This window comes from Sceloporus undulatus, chromosome 2 (assembly GCF_019175285.1).
Source record: "Sceloporus undulatus isolate JIND9_A2432 ecotype Alabama chromosome 2, SceUnd_v1.1, whole genome shotgun sequence".
Lineage (NCBI taxonomy): Eukaryota > Metazoa > Chordata > Lepidosauria > Squamata > Phrynosomatidae > Sceloporus > Sceloporus undulatus.
The window spans coordinates 241,304,608-241,326,681 of NC_056523.1; the positions used below are offsets into that span (position 1 = coordinate 241,304,608).

At 38.7% G+C, this 22,074-nt stretch overlaps 1 protein-coding gene across 3 annotated transcripts in view; it reads left to right on the plus strand.

Moving 5' to 3' along the window:
• Positions 1 to 22,074, plus strand: part of LOC121922611 (histone-arginine methyltransferase CARM1-like) — a 63,763-nt gene that overhangs the window by 22,765 nt on the left and 18,924 nt on the right. For all 3 annotated transcript variants that reach the window (XM_042452229.1, XM_042452227.1, XM_042452228.1), the window contains exons 3-7: positions 3,625 to 3,731; positions 4,216 to 4,320; positions 9,604 to 9,714; positions 14,707 to 14,884; positions 16,721 to 16,811. In XM_042452229.1, coding sequence (XP_042308163.1) covers positions 3,625 to 3,731; positions 4,216 to 4,320; positions 9,604 to 9,714; positions 14,707 to 14,884; positions 16,721 to 16,811 — 592 coding nt within the window. The remainder of the gene's footprint in view (positions 1 to 3,624; positions 3,732 to 4,215; positions 4,321 to 9,603; positions 9,715 to 14,706; positions 14,885 to 16,720; positions 16,812 to 22,074) is intronic.

Consider the following 22,074-nt stretch of genomic DNA (forward strand, 5'->3'; position numbering starts at 1 on the left):
TTATTTTAAAAAATTGTGGTTGACAGTTTTTCTCTTCTTAACTTTATTTGCTGATATACTGTAACCATTTTGATAATACTTTTCTTCAGTTTGATGATTTGTTTTATTTTGAGTTTTGTGAACAACAATTACTTCTATATTTAGATATCGCTATCAGAGAGTGAGCTAAAAGATGCATGTGCAAATGGTGGTATTGGGTTAATGAGTGAACTCTTTAAGAGGATTTCAGAAATCAGTCTCAGAAGTCAAGGTGCAATACAACAGAGGCGAACACTTTTATGAAACCTGAAGATGTTTAGGGAAGAATTAAATATTAGGAGAAATACAAACTTCTATCAAAATAGTAATCTCATGTCTCTTGTAACATGGCTGCTGGTTCTAGGGAAAGAAAATGTGGTGATATCATATGTACAGTACTTCGATTTTTATTAAGTCCATATTACAAGGAAAATGCAGGGGGGGAAATGAGGGGGTTCTGGCACATTTTTGTAGTATCTAATCTTGTGCTAGGCCTGGAGAATTGCTAGCAACATATTAGTTTAGATTTTACGCTTTGAAAAGGTATCTGCAAAGAGTATCTGTAGTCTTGTAAGACCTTACAATGGAATGTTTCTGTTTCCTTATCTCAGAGCTTGAAAAAAGTTCCTTTTGTTTAAATATAATTCCCAGAATTTTCCATCTTGTAGTGGTACCCCCCCCCCCCCAAAGCTTTTTTCTTCCAAGCTTTGGTTTAGCTGGGAGTTACACAACACTGTGTGTGGCTTGAAAGTTATGATGATTTAAATGTTCAAACTCTTGTTTCTTCTCTGTTTAAGGTGACAAATGTGTGCCTACTTTGAATTCATGCAGAGACTGTAATACTCAGTTTTCTTGCATTAACCATTTAGACAGCAGTAAATCATAGATGATATTCTCTGTTTCCTTCAGAACGTGTGCAACATCTGAATAGTATCAAGCAAGCCATAAAATTGATTGTCAATGAATCTAGTATATAAAGACTGCTCAGAGTCACACACACCCCTTCTCCTCGCCAACAATGTTCAACTGTTTGGAACAAATGAACCAATGGATCTGTAGCCACCTGCTATTACCTGGTAGTAACATTTAGTTTAAAAATGAATATAATTTTTCTCTAAGCTTCAGAAAACATGGCTTTCATTTTGGTGTTATTTGCCTGTGCAAACAAGGATCACAACGTGTACAAATGGGGGATCAGATACTACTTTGGGGTTCACATTAAATAATTTTTGTTCATGCGCTTGCATAGAAGTTGGCTTTGTGCATCTGAACAGTTAATAGCTACATCAAGTGTGTTCAGAATTTCAATCAACTTATTAAACCAGAGAAGAACTACTAGGGGAGATTATGCTAAGTCTGCAATACAGCCAAGCATTAAAAGCTAGACAAATGTGTATTCTGATCTAAGTAATTATGTGCTATAACTGTTACTTTGCCTCTAAGAAGACACAGTATATCTGCTAAATACATTGTGTACACAAGGGGTGGGCAAAGACTGCCACTCCCATCATCCCTAGCCAACATAGCCAATGGTGAAGAATGCTAAGAGTTGCAGTCCTAGAATAGCCACACAACATACAAAATTAACTGTGTTTCATCTCATAATTTAGCCTTCTCGTTTTATTACTCCAGTAAAAGGAACTCTGACTCTTAATCCTCTCCTGCCTACTCTGTTTCTTCTATACTGAGAATGATCAAGCATTAATATTTTAAATATTTTATTATGCCTTCTTTGCATCGTGTCTCTTCTGTTACAAGTTGACTTTATTCTTATAATGTGTCTCAGTGATCAGCTTAGTTTTCATCATGATAAAATTGATTTATGGCTTAGAAGTCATTAGAACAGATGCAGCCATGATCCCCCAGCCTTGACTGATTTGGTTTATATGCAGCCAGAATGCTGCAGATATCTGTATAATATTCATCCAGCCTATCTTTGCCATAGGAGGAGATAAGAGATAGCTGGAACAAGGGGAAGGGAAGAGTGGGTGAAGCAAACCCTGTGAAAAGAGAATGATGGCAGCTGGGAAAACAGAGAAAAAAGGTGGAGCTGAGCTTATATGCTTTCCTGTCATGTTCTCCATCAGGGTTACATTCCTCTATATGACATCAGGTGAAGCCCCAGAACTGAGAAATAGCAAGACCTGTGATAAGATGAGCTTCACTCTCTTGACAGTAACAAATGCCTTGTGGTGAGAATTTGGGTTCCTGATTAGGCTGGTCAAGGGGATCAGTCTTCACAAGGTCACAGGACCATTTTTTAAGTCAGGGAGGGGAAGTATCCTTTATGAAGGCTGTTTGGATGATTGCTGAGGCAGACAGCTATTATCACAATTTTTGCACAGACCGTGGAAACAGCTGGCTCAAATAATGTGGCTGGTAGATCACTAGTTAAAGATTTATGTGAGCCAGAAGATAAACCCAAGAGCTGGTCTTCTTGTAATACTGTCTCCATGCAGATTCTATGCAAAGGTTGGAATTGTTTGCCTTTGGGACTGTAGCTTCCAGAATCTGTTAGCCAGTGTAGTGACTAACTATAATAGCTGAGGGACTTAGGGACCTGATACTCCCTTCCCCATTAAAAGGTTTTCCAGACTCTGGATATAACTTGGAAGTGTAGTTAACACATTTAGATAAATACTAGGCTTAAAAGATGTTAATGGTAATCCAGGAAACATACTGTATGTTCTTCACCTTTGCTGTCCAAACCATACAAAATTGGGGGAAAGCCTTATTGGATAACCAAAGGGAAGGTCAAGAACTACACTATAATTGAAGCCCCAACAGAAAAATTGAGGAAAATAAAATATTCATGTTGCATCTTCCTTATCCAAAATGCTTGGAACCAGAAGTGTTTTTAATTTTGGATTTTTTTGGGTTTTAGAATACTGTATTTACATATACATAATGAGATGGGATCCAAGTCTAAACATGAAACTCATTTATGTTTTGTATATACCTTATACACATATACACAAGGTAATTTTATCCCTAATATTTTTAATATTTCTGTACATGAAACAAAGTTTTTGTATAATGAACCATCAGAAAGCAAAGATGTCACTATCTCAGCCACCCACATGAAAAATTTGGATTTTGGAGCATTTTAGATTTTGGAATTCTGGATGAAGGATACTCAACCTGTAATTTTTTTGCTAATACAGTGGGTACCTTCTGTATTAGCATAAGGCAAAAAATATGTATGTTTGAGCCCCATTGAAAACAATGGGGCTCGTGCACATGGCATGTGCTATTGTTTTTATTACAGTATGGCTTCAGCATAAGCTGAAAGCTGCGTATGGCACGCCTGTCTATGGCACATGTGCACTGTAATTTATAGATTCAATTGAGTGGAATTTTATATTGTATTTTGCAGTAAATGCATAAAAACTCAGTGATCATCTTTCTTCCTTACTTTGTTTTGGCTTCCACAATCCATCACTGGTGTAGTTTAACTGTATGCATAAGCAACTGCAGGTGCAATTGCCCATAACCTACCCAAATTTCCTCCAGTTACCCTAGGAAACCCAATTGTGATAGTGCTGCCTCACTTTCATGCTTTTGTATTTAGCTGCTATATGCTGAGCTTTATTCTTTCTATTTCAGAATATAGCATGTTTACAAATGCACTAAAGAACTGCAGGAATCAGACAAAGGAATCCTCTGCATTCAGTCAGAGAACAGAAGAATCCTCTGCAGCTCAGTATTTTCAGGTAGAGGCCCAGTGCTTCAAAATGTTATTTATTTATTTATTTATTTATTTATTTAGAGTGTTTATGCCCTGATTTTCAGCCAAAAAGGCTCCCAGGGAAGTTTACAGATCATTAATTTGACAGTTCCCTACCCACAGGCTTACAATCTAAATAAGATATGAAACATAAGGAAAAAGGGAATGGCAGTGGAGGAGGGGATTAACTCTAGCAGATACTGCCTATCCTTCTCTCCTTTGAGGCCAAAGCATTGACAGCTGGAATGGAAGGAGGGCCCTTCATCCTCTGCTGGGCTAATAATCCTTTAAGAAGTACATTGACTATTTCCAAATGTTATTGGTTTCTCTGACTCAGACTGTCTTGAAACACTGTCTTAGGTTTCTGCAGTAAATGTTTCACCTGTATTGTGTAAAGTGCAGAAAGTAATTATTGGAAGGCAACTTTTATATATATTTCTTCCCCTATTTTTCCTATAATCTCCTTTTAGTTTTATGGCTGCTTATCTCAGCAACAAAATATGATGCAGGATTTTGTGAGGACAGCCACATATCACAGAGCAATACTCCAGAACCATATAGATTTTAAAGATAAGGTAAGCTCTGTTAGAAATCTGACAGTCTAATGACAAATATTTGCTCTGTACCCACCTCTTTGGAAGAAATGGAATATGCGTAAGAGACAAGAGTTGTTCTGTCTGTACGTCCCTTCATTATCATGGGATTTTGCACAAGTTAAACTAGATCCACTTAAATCAGTGTGCTTAAATTAGTTTTGACTAAATTGTCCCACGGATTTTAGTGAACCTGCTCAAAGTCTGGCTCTTGCACACCTATCTACAGTATATACAGAGCAACAGCAAACCAATGCTGAACCTTTGTCCTGTTTTGTATGATTTTGCCCAAAACATTTTTGTTTAGTCTTTGTACTTTAATATTAATTTATATTATTTTTTTTAAAAAATCAGTAGATACTATCATACCTATTTTGTAGGGCTGGCTCTTTCATGTATGAAGTATGGGCCAACAGTACCTGGCTAAAATATTGAATAGACATTAGAGTTTATTACATAGGATGGAAGCACCTAAATCCCATGCATAAACAGAGTTTAAACCTGGAAAAATCCCACAATAGCGGGATTGTTTTCAGACGATGTTGCTCAAATTATGCATTAATGTGACATTAACCTGTGCAAAAAGCAACAAAATTATACCGCATTTTAACTTTGGGGAAATCCCAAAGTTAAAAAGCAGCATGATTTTGCCGCTTTTTGTACAGGTTAATGTCATGTTAATGCTTAATTTACGTGACATGTCTGCTCTTGCAGGATTTTCCAAGGATTAAACCCCAGTTATGCATGTGATTTTGGCACTTTTCCTTGTGTGTGATAAACTCCACTAATACTTTGACAGCATGCCCTTGGTGAAATAAAAATTACCTTAATGCAGTCCTGTAGTAGGAATTGAAAATAAGCCTGGAAATTATTTATTTTGCATTATATGTAAATTGGAAGGTCAGCATTTGCAAACAAAAAACAGCTGATCAGCACTGGAACAGAGGTTAGGCAATAGGGCTGTTTTACTTAGATATTTACACAGTTTTAAGAAGACTAAATAAAATTCAAGTGTGGTACATGGTTGCATGATTTCCTGGGTAACATTAGTTTTCTTAACATATACAGAGAAATGTATGCCTCATTTCCAAGTTGGCCCTGAACAGATGTAATGACTATGCTTTTAAGAGCAGGGCTGTCAACTCAGCATGGCTGTCAATGTGTACCGGAGAACACCGGAACAGTTTGTTCAAGACTGACTGAGGAACAGTAAGAGAATAGAACCTGTACTAGTGCTATGGGACTATGAGAAATTATAATCATATAGCACTAAAACAGGTTCTCTTTGTGAGTTTCCATGCTGAGCTTATACATTACTCTGCAAAGTGTCATAAACTGTTTTTCCTTGTACCTATAGGTCACATTTGGATAACATAAGCCAGAATTCTAAAGCTGCACACTGTGAATGTAGTTGGCAGTGTAGTTGTTGCAATGTCCAGCCTAGATCATTTTGTGATCTTAGAAAATAAAATAAAATTTATAATTAAAACTCTGTGTTTATTGTATATATTGAATCCATTAGTCAATTAAAAATGGGACATTTTGCTTCAGTTATTTACAAAATCAGAGCAAAAGCAGGTTTATGTGATAAATTTAATTCATCATGTTTGTACAAATGTGACTTTTATATGAATAGTATTATTTGAATTCCAGCTAAGCAAAGTGAAAAAGCAATGATACCTAGGTTTTTAAAAACATCGTGTCTCAAAGCAATTTATTATGCTTTTTAAAAAATCTATTCCAGAAGATTTTATCGATATTATTAGAGGGTGATTCTCCACAGTATCAGTTTCCTAGGACAGTGCAATATAGCATGCATCTCATACCATGAGCTCATTTTACTAAATGAAGTTACAGCACAGGATTCCTGCTGTATTGTGCTGTCCTAAGAATTTTCCATTACTGAGAGTATTTGCCTCCTGTGTCCTCTACCATGGTTGTTGTATGACTTCAAGTTATTTCTTGCTTATGGTGACCCAAGGCAAACCTGTCACAGTTTTTTTTGGGGGGGGGGAGGTCAATATTTGTTTAGTAGGGATTTGCTTTTGCCTTCCTCTGAGTCTGAGAGAGTGGCTTTGGCCCAGGTCACCCAGTTGGTTTCTGTGTCTGAGCAACCCTGCTTATTTCTCTACATTTTCCTTGCTTTAGGGCAGTGGTCTCCAAACTGCCCTTTAAGAGATTTTAGACTTCAGCTCCCAGAAGCCTTAGACATATTGGCCAATAGTCTGGGATTCTAGAAACTGAAGTTCTAAATCTCTTAAAGGGTACAGTTTGTGGACCACTGCTTTAGGAAATGCAAAACAGCCATTTCCTAAGGCTGGATCTGAGTACTATAGCGAGTGTATCTCCCCCAACCATTGCCAAATAGCGCTGTTATGCACTGTCTTCACAACAGGGTGCATATATAGTCTGAACTATGTCTCCTTTCAACCTCTTATGTGCTCCTTATCTCTCTGGCTCATAGAACAGGAGAAGGCAAAAGGAAGGAAAGATTGTGTCCATGCAAAAATAGGTTTGTGGTTCTTATGTGTCAGACTGCTCCATCTGGGGAAAACAGAAGCTTGGGAGGCTCCTATGTAAATGGATATGAATTCATTTATTTTGATTTTGGCAGTGGGAAAGATGTCACAAGCATATGTGATCCATAATTTAGTCCAGCATTATCCCATAATCCAGAATGTTAATGATGTAAAACCTTACTCTAATAAATCCCAAATAGAATAGACCTAATGAATCAACTGAATTTATATAAACAGTGACTTAAAGATTTGACTGTTTATCTGGCAGGTCAAGCTTCCAGATTTTCTTTAATTGTACTTTCACCTTGTCCACAGATTTTTAACAAGAGTGTGTGAACAAAAACATGTTCTATTTGTACTGTCCTATGTTTTCTCACTGCTTTTCTAACTTAAAAAAAACTGGGAAAAACATTCTTAAGGAGAGAAAGATGAAATAGCTGCACATCATCTTCAAATGACATCACCTTCCAATTGCACTAAGGTCTGAAAATAGATGGGCCAAAAGAAGCGGCTTCCAGCTGCTTCGGAGGCATGGCGTTCAGAAGATGCACACCCAAAGCTGCTGGAAGCCACTTTGAAGCCATGCCAAGGCAGGGAGATCCGGCCCAAAAAGGAGTGGATTAAATCCGTGCCTGCCAGCAGCCCATTAAGAACCATGGTATCAGCCCACTTTGGGAGCGGGCCATGCAACTGCCATGGTCCCAGTCCAATTGGGGCCGGAGCAGCCAGAAGCCCCTCCTTCTGAGCAATCTGCAATGGCCCTAAATGCCCCTTGCCTGGTAGATGCCTAATGCTGTCTAACTAAAATAAATAAAAATAAATAAAAACCTATTATTATTATTATTATTATTATTATTATTAACTTAAAAACTGTTTTTTTGTTTTTTATGGAAAACCAAAGAGCACTGCCAAGAGTTTGTAATGATACATTGTTTTCACTTATTTGATTCTTCACCTGAGATCCTTAGCTCTTTTAATCCTGCACAAAGTAAACAAAAATATCAATTAGTCTTCCTAACCTTGCTCTAGCGCCTATAAATTCACACCTCAAGGCCAAGAGTGAGGGACACAGAAAATCTTTCGGACCCATAGGGGAAAGGCAATATTGGTTGAGTCTCCCTTATCTGAAATGCTCAGGACCAGAGTGTTTTGGATTTTGATATTTTTTTTATTTTGAAATACATGTAACTTATGTAAGTGTACAGATGGACAGTGAAGAAAGCAGATAGGAAGAGAATTAATTAATTTGAAATGTGGCGCTGGAGAGGAGCGCTGAGGATACAGTGGATGGCCAAAAAGTCAAACAAATGGGTTCTTGAACAGATCAAGCCTGAACTCTCCTTGGAAGCAAAGAAGACTAAGGTGGGAGACAGACCGCCCAAAAAGGGCGGTCTCCTGCCGCCCTGGTTTGCCCTGTGAGGGAGCCGCAGCGGACAAACCGTATGGCTCGGTCATGGAGCAAAATGAACCCACAAAAAGCGGGTTCTTCTTGTGGTGCCTTTGTGACGCCACAAGGCGCCAATGGCACACTTGTGGCGTCACAAAGGCTCTGGGACGTGCAGATGCCATGCGTCTGTCACGTCAAAATGGCAGCACCTGCATGTACAGGGTGCCGCCATTTTGGTGCCCTCGTCACGTGCAAGGGGCGAGTCATGACTGGAAGCACCGCCCCTCACACATAACGACGGCGCCCTGTAGGGCCCGTCTGTACAGCACCTAATTTGAAGCTTTCATACGTCAGCCACATCATGAGAAGGCAAGACAGTAATGCTAGGAAAAGTAGAGGGCAGTAGAAAGAGAGGAAGACAGCATGTCAGATGGATAGACTAAATCAGGGATGCCACAGGTTTAAGCCTGCAAGACCTGAGAAGAAATGTAGAGGATTGTGGGGCTTGGAGATTGATTCACAGGGTTAACTCAAGTCAAGGTCAACTTAAAGATAGCTAACAACAAACATAATGAAGATATCTTGGACATGGGACCCACATCTAAACACAAAATTCATTTATGTTTCATATACACCTTATACATATAGCCTGAAGGTAATTTTATAGGATTTTTAAATAATTTTGTGCATGAAACAAAATTTGTGTACATTGAACCACCAGAAAGCAAAGATGTTACTGTCACAGCCACCCATGCCAAATATACTTGCTCTGTTTTTATAGTTTCTGGTAAGTTGGAAATGGCTGGGGTGGTGAGTTGCGGATGCTCTGGGGGCAATCCCCACCCCCTTTTCCACACCTACCTCTTTTTTTGAAACTGCAAGACTTGAAGGTTACTTATGTTTTAGGGAGAACCACACGTCATTTCAGGCTAGAATGTGGAGGAATGTATGTGGAGGGGAAGGATAGTGTTAAAATGGAAATTGTACCCCTTGTGGTCTTATCAAAATTTTCCATTTTTAAGCCAAAATAAAAATAATGGGGTGTGGGCTATGAGGGCTGTACTGGGGAGTTTGGCAGAGGGCAGTCTGCCCAGGTGTTGTTTGTTTTCCTGTCACTGGTTACTCAATAAAGCAAATACAATATGGATTTGGTTCAATATGATTCTGAGTTAAGGATGTAATTAGACTTTAAACTTCAGAATAGTTTCAGTTAGAAGCTTTCTTTGGCTTCATACTACATAAATCTATAGACATTCCACAGGATCAGTTGTGGGCGGGGTTGTTTTACTTTCTGCATCTATTTGATAAAACACTGGGACATAAAGCTTTATATCACCCCACTCTGTTTATTTTATCAAGGTTGTCCTAGATGTTGGCTGTGGATCAGGAATCCTTTCGTTTTTTGCTGTGCAAGCTGGAGCTAGAAAAGTGTATGCAGTTGAAGCTAGCTCAGTGGCAAAATATGCTGAGGTGAGTCTGTTGAGTTTGTTCTGGAGAATGAATTTGTTTTCCACTCTTGGCTCTATGCCACAGGAACTAGATATTCATGACTTTACTGTAAACTTAGGAGCACTAGCCGTTTGGGTCATTATTATCTATCAAGCATTTTTTCTTGTCTAACCCTCACCTGTTTCATAGGGTTTTGTCAGGAATGTGTCTTATAGTAACACATGTTTATTAAATGGTAGCAGATTGTACATATTTCATTGAGACTTATTTCCACCTAACATCTGCAATACAGCACATTGGATTCATGTTTCAGAAGTAGGTGTGAAAAGAGGATAGTTAATTCAACAAATCCCCTAAAAATTGGTGGAAGCAAATCTGGTGGGATTATGTACTTTCTTTTAGGAATGTAAATACATTATTTCTTTCATGAATTTGAAAAAAGTGGGCAAGCCTCCTCAGTCAAATTCCACTGTAAGTGGAAGCATTTTACATTAATATTAATAAATAATTTTGATGTGGCTAAAAACCATTTGCTTCTGATTAGAACTCAAATATAGAATATCCTTTTATAGCCTACCATTCTGCCATACCTTAAACACAATAGAAACCTTAGGCCTGTTACAGACTGCCAGAATAAAGCTGCTTCTGGTCTCTTTGGAGGTATGCTGTTTAAATGATGCATGCATCCTAAGAATCCGGAAGCTGCACCAAAGCTGCACTCCAGTGCTTAGGAATGGAGTGTGGCTTTGGTGCGACCTCTGGACTCTTAGGACCCATGCATCATTTAAACAGCATACCTTCAAAGAGACCCAAAGCAGCTTTATTTTGGCAGTCTGTAACAGGCTTTAGTGTCTGAAACAAAGCTGTAAGAGAATTGAATCACCTCTTTCTCCTGGTGCTGGATGAGGCCCGGTGCTGATTAATCCTAGCTGCGGGCCACATCTCTGGAAAAAGTAGGCATTCCTTTTTCTCCTGGGAGACCTGTCCCACTACAGGCAAACAAATCTTGTGGAATATGCAGGAATAAATGGGTCATATTAGTCTCATGCTTGTCTTGTCAACTTTTAGGACCAATCCAATAGGGACTATCCAATAGGCTGAAAAGTCCCACAGGTATGAACTGCAGGAGTTGAAACACCTGGTTCTCTACATGTATATTTTCCTACATGTACATGTAACTCTGATAATCTACCCCTATTCTTATCTGATTATCTGAATATTTTGGCTGTTCCCAAATAAATTGGCACTGAAACAGCTGCATTGTAAAACCCTATAATACAAAATAATGTGGATTATGGTTAAGTTAATGTGTTGTGCTGTCACTTCATTGGTGTGGTCTACAAAATGAAATCATAGGCATGTCAAAAATGTTATTCAGTTGAATGTGAAAAAGAAAAAAGGCCAATACTTTATAGCTGGTTTTCAGACCAGTATGTTGGGTTTTCTCATGCATGACTCCATAGTTTGGGGTTTAGTGAAAAACTGCCCAACTTTTCTTTTAATTTTGGCATAATGGGGGAACTTCAAGGCAGCAGTGTGAGACCCAGAAAGGCATATGCAACCCATGAGCTGCTCTTCACAGGCCCCCTTAGAGCTACGTTACAGTATTTATTTTAGTTTTTAAAAAATTAAAAATGATATTTTAACAATGAATTTATTAAACTAGTATTGCAGGATTATGGCAGCACATTTGAGATTTTTGCATTCAGTGAGCAGAAATTCCTGGAGTTACACATTATGCCCTGTCAGGACTCAAACAAATTACCATATAACATTGAAAGGCTGCTTCAGTACTGTGCCATATATTTAATTGGAACAAATTAAATATATGATACACATTGTACTGATTTCAGTAGAACAAGTTATACTGATATCTCCAACTAAATGTGTTTGGGATTTGGATTTTTGTCTCCTATATAAAGACTAAGAAAGAATGTGGTGTAAGTAGAAGACAGTTTATGAAGAGCACTTGAACAAACAGGACATACGAGCAATTGTGCATGAGAAAAAGTTGTCTATATGGAAGAGGTCAGCTAGTTTTGGCATCACTAGTAATAAAAAATTAGCCCTTGAGGAATAGAGTATTATTTTACATAAGAGTCTGGGAGAGAAGGAGGTCTTTCTGGAGCTTTTGACAACTGGTTTTCTTTTAAGAGAGGCCCAAAGAGAAGGAGGAATCATCATTATGGATGCTAACATAGTGTTCATGTAACAAGTATGAGATTTACTATCTAATGAATAAAAAAAAACTAGTTTGGAAAGGGGAAGGGGAATGAAGTTGTTAGTTTTTAAATATTTCCTGTTCTTTCAGCTCTTGTTTGATATATTTTTGAGCTAGATTGAGAAAGAAGGAGGAGGGGGAACAAGACAACGGGCCATCATACTATTGCCAGATATTGGGTGGGCCATCTGGCAACCATACTATTAACTATTTCAAAATGTATTATATATAGGTACCAGATGGAATAACCAAAGTCTAGGTGTTTTATGAACCTCTGCACAGAGCTAGGTTCTTCTTAGCCTATATATTTCAACATCTGATTAGACTATCCTGTTCATTGTTTTATCCTAAGCAAACAGTAACATGATCTAATTATTTCAGCAAGTTATTTGAGTAATAGCATGGTTCTTAAAATGATTTGAATGGAAGTCTGTTGAACTGACTGCCTACATAATTAAAGTGAAGCATATGATTAAAGCTTCAGACCTAATGAAAGGCAGCATAGTGCTTATCTCATTTTGTTTCATTTGTCAGTAAAATACAGTATATTGTAGATGTGAAGTGGGCCTGTTGCTGCCTTCCATTAGCTTCAGAGTTTATTTAAAATTCTATAGCCCTAGTGCAATGATGTAAGATATATTTGCCTATTATTCCATAAGTTGCAGAGTGTGCCTCATTTTAGGTGGGAATCATAACATATAAGAGTGTTGGTTGAAATATCAAGTACTCTCTCCTGGCCTGATCCACTTAGTCCTATCTTACATCAGCTGTGGCAAGCAACAGATGTCTGTTCCCCAGGATGCAGCAAACTGATTTCCATCCTCTCCCACTGGCGATCTCTGGTGCAACAATCACCAGGAGCATCCCTGTCATAATTCCTCGTTGAACTAGAGGTTGTTTTCAAGAGGGGGTGGGAACATCAGAAGGGATAATATTGGGTTGTAAGAACCAATGATCTTACTCTAAATAAGCAGATTCCTATACAGTACTAAATGATGGAGCAAGAATATCGTATGGTTCAAATGTTAGATCATGATATGCCTTATGCTGCTGCCTCATGGTCTGTACTAACTTTTAAGATGTCAGTAAGATAGATAGAAGGACAGTGTATTCTGTATGTATCACAGCTTCTAACATTCAGAAATTTTAAAAAGTAACTAAAATTAAAATTATTGTTACCTTTGAAAAGCAAGAATGTAAGGAGTTAACCTTTTTAAAATTCTAACTAAAATGCTATGTAGCTATTCGGGGGAAGCTCCTTGGAACAATAATGTGTAATTAATTACTTTTTAAAAGTAATTTTCCTAACTCTGAAAAATTGGCAGCTGTGTTTTCCACTTGGGTAATTAATCTTAGCTATAGTCTATGCAAGAGTTCTATATGAGAGGTAGCGTAGTTTATAGCACTGATAGCAACAAAAAGAGGCTAGAGTTGGGCATGTTCATTCTTTCCCCACCAAAAAAGTACCTCTCTCCCCAGGCTCTTGAGACTACTTCAAGAAAAGGCAATTTCATTTATAACTGAATCATACATGTATACATTTATAACTGAATCATACGTAAGGCCTGGTACAGACCGCCCAAAAAGGGCAGTTTGCTGGTACCTAGTTTTCTGCTAGGGGAAAACGCAGGGAAAAAGTGGGTTCTTTTTGCGGTGCAATACTGACGTTGCAGTGCGCCAATGGTGCAATTGCAACGTCAGTATCACGCCGTGACGTGCGAATGCTAAGCATCCATCACGTCAAAATGGCGGCGCCCATCTGTAAAGGGCACCACCATTTTGACATACATAATACGTGCTAGGGTTGCGGGGCGTCTGTTATCAAGACGTGTGTTGAGGCTCGTCTGTACCAGGCCAAAGACATTTAAAATAAGTCTACAATCACTACATGATTTTTTTTTAATCTACACACATTTATCTATCTATCTTTGATAGCTTTATCTGGAGGAAAAGTGGGAAAGTAAGTAAGGAAATATAGACAAAGACTAAAGACCTGTACAGACTGGCACTTTGTGCTGACCTGGGCCCAAATTAGGGTTGCCCGAGGGCTTAGCATTTACACACTCGAAGCCCTTCTCACGTCACCCAGGCACCATGTTGGCAGGCCCCCAACCAGACAGCACATGCCATGTTGCTGCTGCTCGTGCACAGCGTACAAATGGCACTGTGCACAAGGGGCATCATAAGACTGCGCCATGGCCGTTATGGCGCCCCTGTAGCACCGGGAATAGGAGTCGCGTTTCATGGCTCCTTTTTCGAGTGGGTTGGGGGTGTGGCGTCTGTTTGCCATGTCCCCAACCCAGCGCTTCCAGGAGCGGTACAGAGCTGCCCCTATTGGGCTGTTTGTCGAGCCTCATAGTAAGTCAGAAAATGTCTAGACTCTGGAGGATAAGTAAGAAATTAAGTAAGGAAATCTGATAGTGATATATTTGTAAAATAAGTTGTATCATGGTCTGAAATCTGAATCTCTTCAGAAGTATAAATTATGGTGGTTGCTACATTTAGCTGCTGTATAAGGAAATTTTGCATTAGAGCTGGGATTCATGTGGCCCTCCAGATGTTGTACTATAACTCCCAATGCCCTTGCCATCATAGCCAACTGGGAAGAACACTGGCAGTTGCATCTCAAAAACAGAGTTATTCCAGCTTCTTCTTTACAACAAGCAGTTCTTCAGGTGATCTTGTTATAGGCTTCTTTATTTCTAATTAATCTACTGTCTTGATATTCACTCATATTATTTATGGATTTAAAAAAATGAATACATTTTGGCTTTTCTGCTTCCTCTTTCCAGATTCTAGTGCAAAGTAACAATCTTTCTGATAAGATCAAAGTTCTGTCAGGAAAAATTGAGGAAATCTCCCTGCCTGAGAATGTAGATGTTATTGTTTCTGAACCAATGGGTTATATGCTCTTCAATGAAAGGATGCTGGAAAGTTACCTCCACGCCAAGAAATGGCTGAAATCAAATGGTAAGTCTTGGTGTTTGCCTGCAGTTGACTTGAGGAGTGCAGAACTTGGGGGTTGGCAGAAACTTCAAGTCTGCAGAAAAGAGATCTGACAAGTTGGAGCTGAGAAAGTGGTCATCCATAAAGTCTTTCTGGATATTGTCAGAGCTCTTCCTGGCTCCTATCTTTCAGATTATGTATTTCTGATTGTTTCTCAGTCCATACCTTATAATGCCACATCTTGCCAATATTCCTACTTTGACCTTTTGTGTCCTGATCTAACATGTCTTGGACTCCCTGGCAGACAGAAGTCACAAGACAACTAAATGATAGTTCTGTCTTCTAGCACTGAGGAATAGCACAATTTTTTTGTTTTTGTAAAGACATATATGGGACAATGGAATGATAGGACATAAAAAATAGAAACTGCTTCATATTTATAGAACAGTGGGGTGTTTTTGGGTTTTTTTGGGACTATCTCTTTAATGGGTCTTGTAAATTGTATGTAGATAGTTATTACTTTATTTCTAAATATTCAAATTGTACAACATAAACTGAGAGAGAATTGGCTTCAGTGTGGCATAGTAAAATCATCTCAAAATGTTTTCCCCTTTGCCAAGTGTTCCTCATTGCCTTGCAAACTAACAGCTTATCACTTTTAGCATAAATGTTCAAGTTTGCCAGTTTGTAGTCCTTCTATCCTGAAATGTTATGTTTTTTTAAAAAAGTTTGTTGCTTTTAAAAAAAATCTTTAGCGGTGCAGGTCTTAGTTTTACTGATTAAAATGTCAATTTTTAGTTTGAGAGAGAGCAGACTTTGCTAACATGTTAGGTCTTTTTTTCCTTATCTCTACAACAGAGGAGTTCCCCTCCTTGGAAACTGATATGGATTTGTCTCGTTTTATAAAGCATTTTGAGTTTTGTGGACTATAAGATGAATATTCGGATCCAACTTACTTCGTGTGAATACTAAATTCAGTGACCTCTCAGAAATGAACAGTTTTGGAATTTCATTCTTTATGTGATAATTTTCTTTACAATAGCATTGTCCTATTATGACAATGCTTCTCACCATCTCAAACTGTACTGTGAAAAAAAGCTATTGTTGATTATGCAGGTGTATAAATTTCCGGCATCTCTTTCATAGGTTAATTCATACCTTCATTGCCTGGTAGTCTGGTTATAACCAATCTGCTTATAGTCTTATTTTCATTGTTGCTGGGTTAAATTCTTACTGCTGGAAACGTGGGTTACTATATTCCATGTCTGACTCTGTTGGCAGTATAAGTGCATACTGTGCTCTTTCTTGTGTTTCCTATTGTATTGTGTTTCTTGTGTCTCCTATTGTATATGAGATGGGCTTAAGGTTTGCTTTACAGATTTTGATATCCTTTGTTAAATGCATAGTAACATTAACATGATCAGTTTGAAAATAATCTTCAGTGCATATCTGGAAAGTTGGTATTCTCTTAGCGATAATGTATTTACAGCTATGCATTGTTATAGCTGTTAAGAAATCTTATCCTATTCCTCCTGCTGTGGTAGATGAACTAGAATAGAATCTTACATTTGATTTAAGGAAGTTATTTAAAGATGTAATCCTAAATGTGTTAAAAACATTAAGTTTTCATCAGCTCACAGCAGCATCTTTCAATTACTATCATAAGAGTTCTGTTGTTGCTGGTGGACTTACTGAAATGTGGCCAGGGAAAAACATAAATTATTACCCACTGTGAAATGATGGATATATTGTTTGAGATGGAGAGTGGATGATGTTTATAGGATATTTTCAACAAATGTTTAAGTAGGGCTACACAGAAGACTTGAACTTTGCTACTGTATATTATCTTTTGTTCACTAGGAATGATGTTTCCAACATTTAGTGACATTCATTTGGCTCCTTTTTCCGATGAACAGCTCTACATGGAACACTACTCCAGAGCCAATTTTTGGTAATGATTATTTCACTTTTTTCACACAAAAAAGAAACAAAGAAAAATGTCTTTGCTTGGCAACCTAGCAGAGGTTTTCAAATAAGAATGCTTCTTGAAATCACCTGTCAGAAAAAGTGAAAACTCTTCCTTGTTTTCTAACCACATTTCTGTTTGCTGGTGTGCTGCTGTACCACTTGGCATGGATTATTTAGTTATGTGAGGCTTTTCAATAGGCAGCCCCACTATATTGTATAACTATATTGTTAATGTGGTGATTGCCTGCTAGTATTGTGTGATGGCATTCCATTTCATTGCAGGCAGGAAGTACTTGTCTAGGGAAGAAATGTGACGAGATTTATCATATGCAGATAGCCTTGGCTGGCAGTGCTGTAGTAATTGTGTAAATCTGTTTCCATCAGAGAGCTGGGTGTGTTTAAGAATCTTTTGTTTGTGTAGCTTTGTATATGACAGTTAAGAGTTGTGTTGTGATTCATTCAGCATCACTTAACATTATTCGGGGGGGGGCAGTAAGAACAAAATCGACCATGGCAGAATTGCTATTCAGGTAGCAATAATAATATGCCCTACTGTAATAATATTACTTATATGGCCTTATCTAATGGGTGGTTTTCATTCAGTTTGATTGTGTTCTGCAAGGGAAAGCCCAGATGTTGAATATGGTTTCTAGGGGTGAGGTTCTATGGCTATAACTTTTGTCTCATATTAAGGGATGAAATCTAGATTGTCTCTTGATCATATTCATACAATGACTTTCTTTCTTCACTGTGAAACAACAGGTTTCTTTTTCCTTTTTTATTATGGGATAGCTAGGAATTAAGATGATGCACTTAAATAACAATTGCATTACAGTCTGAGACACACACTATGCATTCCAATAGAGCTAGAATTGGTTTTTCACCAATGCTTCACTTTATTTATTTATTTCATTTGTATGCCGCCTTTCTTCTAGAATGAGACTCAAGGTGGAACTGACAGACAGTCAGTTAAAAAAACTTTCACAATCAAAAAATAAAAAACAATTAAAACCATCACATAAAACAGTATAATTTTTAATAGATATAGTAATGTTTTAAAAGATAAACAAAACATCCTAATAAAAAGCTGCCCTCTTTACACATTAAAAGCTGTCTTAAAGAGGCCTTTGCCTACTAATAAAAGGAAAACAGGGAGGGGGTAGCCTAACCTCCCATAGAAGGGAGCTCCAGAGTATCAGAACAGCCACTGAGAAGGCTCTCTCTCATGTCCTCACTATGCACACCTGTGAAAGACTTCCTCTGAAGATCTTAGAGTTCTGACACATTTGTATGGGGAGATAATGCCCTTCAGAAAGGCTAGACCTAAACCATATAGGGCATTATAGGTCATGACTAAGAGTTTGAATTGTCCCCGGAAACAAACCAGTAAAGTTGTTTTAAGAAGGAAATTATATGCTCCCTATCACTGGCCCTAGTCAGCATTCTAGTCACAGCATTCTGGACCTACTGAAGTTTCCAAATAGCAACCAAAGGCAGTCTCACATAGAGCGCATTACAGTAGTCCAAATGGGATATAATTAAAGCATGTGTCGTCATAGCCAGACCTGATTCTTAAGGAACTAGTTTTAGCTGTGCAAATGCATTCCTGGCCACTGCTGAAATATGGGCATCCAGCTCAGAGCCGAGTTCAGAACACCCAAGCTTGAGAACCTGAAACTTCAGGAGGAGTGTAACCCTATCCAGCACAGCCAAAGATCCCTGATCTGCCTTTTGACTGACTAGAAGCAATTTTGTCTTGTCTGGATTAAGTTTTAGGTAAATTGCCCTCATCTAGTCCATTACTCATAACAAGTATTTGTTTAGTACTGAGCAGGTTCCTTGGAACTGGATGAGAAGAGAAGTAGAGTTGGGCCTCACCAGTATATTGATGACATCAGACCTCAAAACCCCAGATGACCTCTCCTAGTAGTTTCGTGTAGATGTTAAACAATGTGGGGAACAAAACAGAACCCTGAAGGACCTCACAGGGTTAACAACCAAAGCATCAAAAAAGAATCCCCCCCAGAACCACTTACTAAATTCACCTCTCCAAGACCAAAACCACTATATAACAGTGCTCCCAAGTGCCATCCCAGAGAGTTGGCCCAGAAGGATACAAAAACTGCTGAAAAGCCCATCAGAATCAACAAAGACACACTCCTCCTGTCCAGTTCCCTGCATAGGTCTTTCACCAAAGCGACCAAAGCTGTCTCTGTCCCATAACCAGGCCTGAAGTCATATTGAATTAAATCTAGAAACTCCTGGAAATGGGAGGTCATCACATGCACCAGAACTTTGCCCAAAAATGAAATGTAAGAAACAAGCTGATAATTATTCAGTATATAGTGCTGCTCTTAAATAAATTAAATCCCCTTGAAGAAACTGGATTTAGTTTTGCCATTTCACTTTCTTCAGATCGTGCACATATTTTACAGTGCCTACCTGAGGATCTAGTTGATTTGTCTTCCAGTGCTTTTGTTTCTGAAATAAAAAACAATGATCTGTTAGACGTTAATCCGCATAACTTCAAAATCCAGCATAAAGACAAACATTTATCATAGTTTCTTAGAACATTTCAAGTTTTATTGTTTGTATGTTTGTTTGTTTGCTGAATTTAAACTCTGCCTTCCTCCTGAGGTGGTGTCCAAGGTCAAATCTAGTCTATTATATTTTGTTTTGCTCACACTGACATCAGCTTCTAGATGCATCTAAATGACAGATTCTCCCCTTTTTGCTTATTCACAAAAAAGAAATTTGATATACAGTGGGCAATGTTATCCTTGGATTTGCCGTCCATAGATTTAAGCATTTGTGGATGGCGAGCCCTCATTGTCCCCAGTGGCTGCACGTGGACATGGCTGTGCCACCATTAGGAACAGCCCTCATTGTCTTCATGGTGGTGTGGGCATGTGGCCACACTGCCATTAGGGACAGCCTCCATTGTCCCCAGTGATGGCACGTACATGTGGCCACACCATTATTAGGGACCACAGGACGTCACCAGAAGTCCTGTGGTTCCTAATGGTGGCACAGCTGCATGCATGTGCTGCCACTAAGGACAACGGGACTTCAGATCGTGCAAATTTTGGTATCTGGAGGGGTGGTGGTGGTCCGGAAGGGATCCCCTGCAGATACTGAGGTCACACTGTATATAGACAAAGCAGATGTCTAGAAAACACCAAACACATTTTTCTGGAAGCTGATTAGATGACTCCTGTTTTGTAAATTGCACAGACATCAACGGTCCAGCAGTCACCGTTTGCAGCATAAGCAAATGAAGGATATTTATGGGATGAAGCTGTGGACATTTATGGCTTGTGCTGGCTTTGTATGCCACCTGCTATGTTCACTGACTTTAAAAGGCTCATCCCTACAGGAAATAGACTCGAGTGTATGTGGATTATGAGGATGAATGTTTTCTTTGTTGGTGAGCTTGTAAAACCCATTATGAACCGTTTTTCTTCATCAGAATCCATTCTGTTTCTAGTTCCTGTGATAACAAAGATAAGCTGTAGTAAAAGAGGTCTCTATTTCTTTTTGGTTGCTTTTGTGTGTTACCTTTGTGGTCCATCAGGTCATACCAGCAACTCAGGGATTTGCTGTGTATGGACAGCTCACGCTCAAGTTGATCCTCATTAGTAGTCTGGGGCAGAAATCCAACAGCTTCGCCATAATCATTTAGAGATTAGGTGCATTTCTGGTAGTATCAAAGCATTGTGTCTTCTTCTGGCCTTTGGATCTTGTAAGATCTGAACATGACAATCTGTAAGTAAGTATTTAGAAAAATGTAAAACTTTGCCAACTGTATTACTTGCTTTTGTGAGTATGTACATGACATTTCTATGGAGACAGGGAAATTTATGTTCACAGTTTTAACTCCTGGACTGTAATGAGATGTATATTTTATAAATTGAAACATAATAAAATATTTTACTTCACTAGTCTTCAGAAAGCCAGCTCACTGACCATGATAGACAGCAGTAGAAATCAAATGAAAAAAAATAGTCTATTTTGTTGTTGTTGTTGTTGTTGTTGTTGTATGCCTTAAAGTTATTTCCAACTTGTGGCAACCCTGAGGTGCACCTGTCACCTGTTTTCTTGGCAAGATTTGTTCAGAGAGGGTTTGCCTCTCAGCCTCTAAGACTGAGAGAATGGCCAAGTATGGATTTGAATCCTGATCTCCAGAGTTATAGTCAGTCACTCAAGCCACTACACCACACTGGCTCATAGAATATGTAGTATTGCAGGGGAGAATGTATTTATAGAGGTATTCCAACCAAACCTCTTTGAGGGTTTACTCTGAGAATTTCCGTTTCAGTTGGTTGAAATGGACATTCCCACACTTCAGCTGCAGAAGTATTGTGGCAGGGCTTGACAACCACAGAGGTGGCCAAGTGCAACTGGAAGTGGCATCATGCTAGTGTGAACATAAACACCAGTCTTCACCTTCTTAAATTTTCTGCCGGAACATGGATTAAAGTTTCTTATCACTGGCTCTTGTGATCACTGGTGGCTTCAGCAGCGGGGGCGAGGAAACATAGTGTACTACATTACCTCCATGCTCAGCTAGTCTTTTGCTATATAATTGGGGACAAGGATAGGCAGCACTGATGTCATTTGAGTTTCTCCACCTGAGAAGTCTTGAATTCTGCTGAAGCCTACCAGAGTCACCAGTGATTACAAGAGGCAGAGATAAGAAACTTTAATCCATGTTCTGGCAGAAAGTTTATGAGGATGAAGACTGATGTCAACTTGAAAATGTGTGTGTCTGCCTGTCTCTCTCTCTCCACTCTTTTGCACAGAACAAAATATGTGTAGCAAAAAGTCATAAAACAATGAAGCAGATGTGTTCCTGGGCATTACTCCTTTAAGAGAAAATTTGGTATCAGAGGCAGAAGTAACATGGGGAGAATAGGGAAATGTTTCTTGGTGTTGTTGTGTGCATTCAAGTAATTTCCAACTTAGGGGACCCCTAAAGCTGAACCTATCATGGGATTTTTTAATATATTTTTTTGGCAATTTTTGTGAGAGGTTTGCCATTGCCTTCCCCTGATGCTGAGAGCATATGACCTGCCCAAGCTCACCAAGCCGAGCTGGGAATCGAATCCTGCTCTCCAGAGTCATAGTCCAACTCTCAAACCACTATACCAGGCTGGCTCTCCACTAGGTAGGTTTCTGCACCAAAAAAGAAGAGCAACTCAACAGGTTTCAGCAAACTTTTTATCCAAAACTAACTACATGGGTAC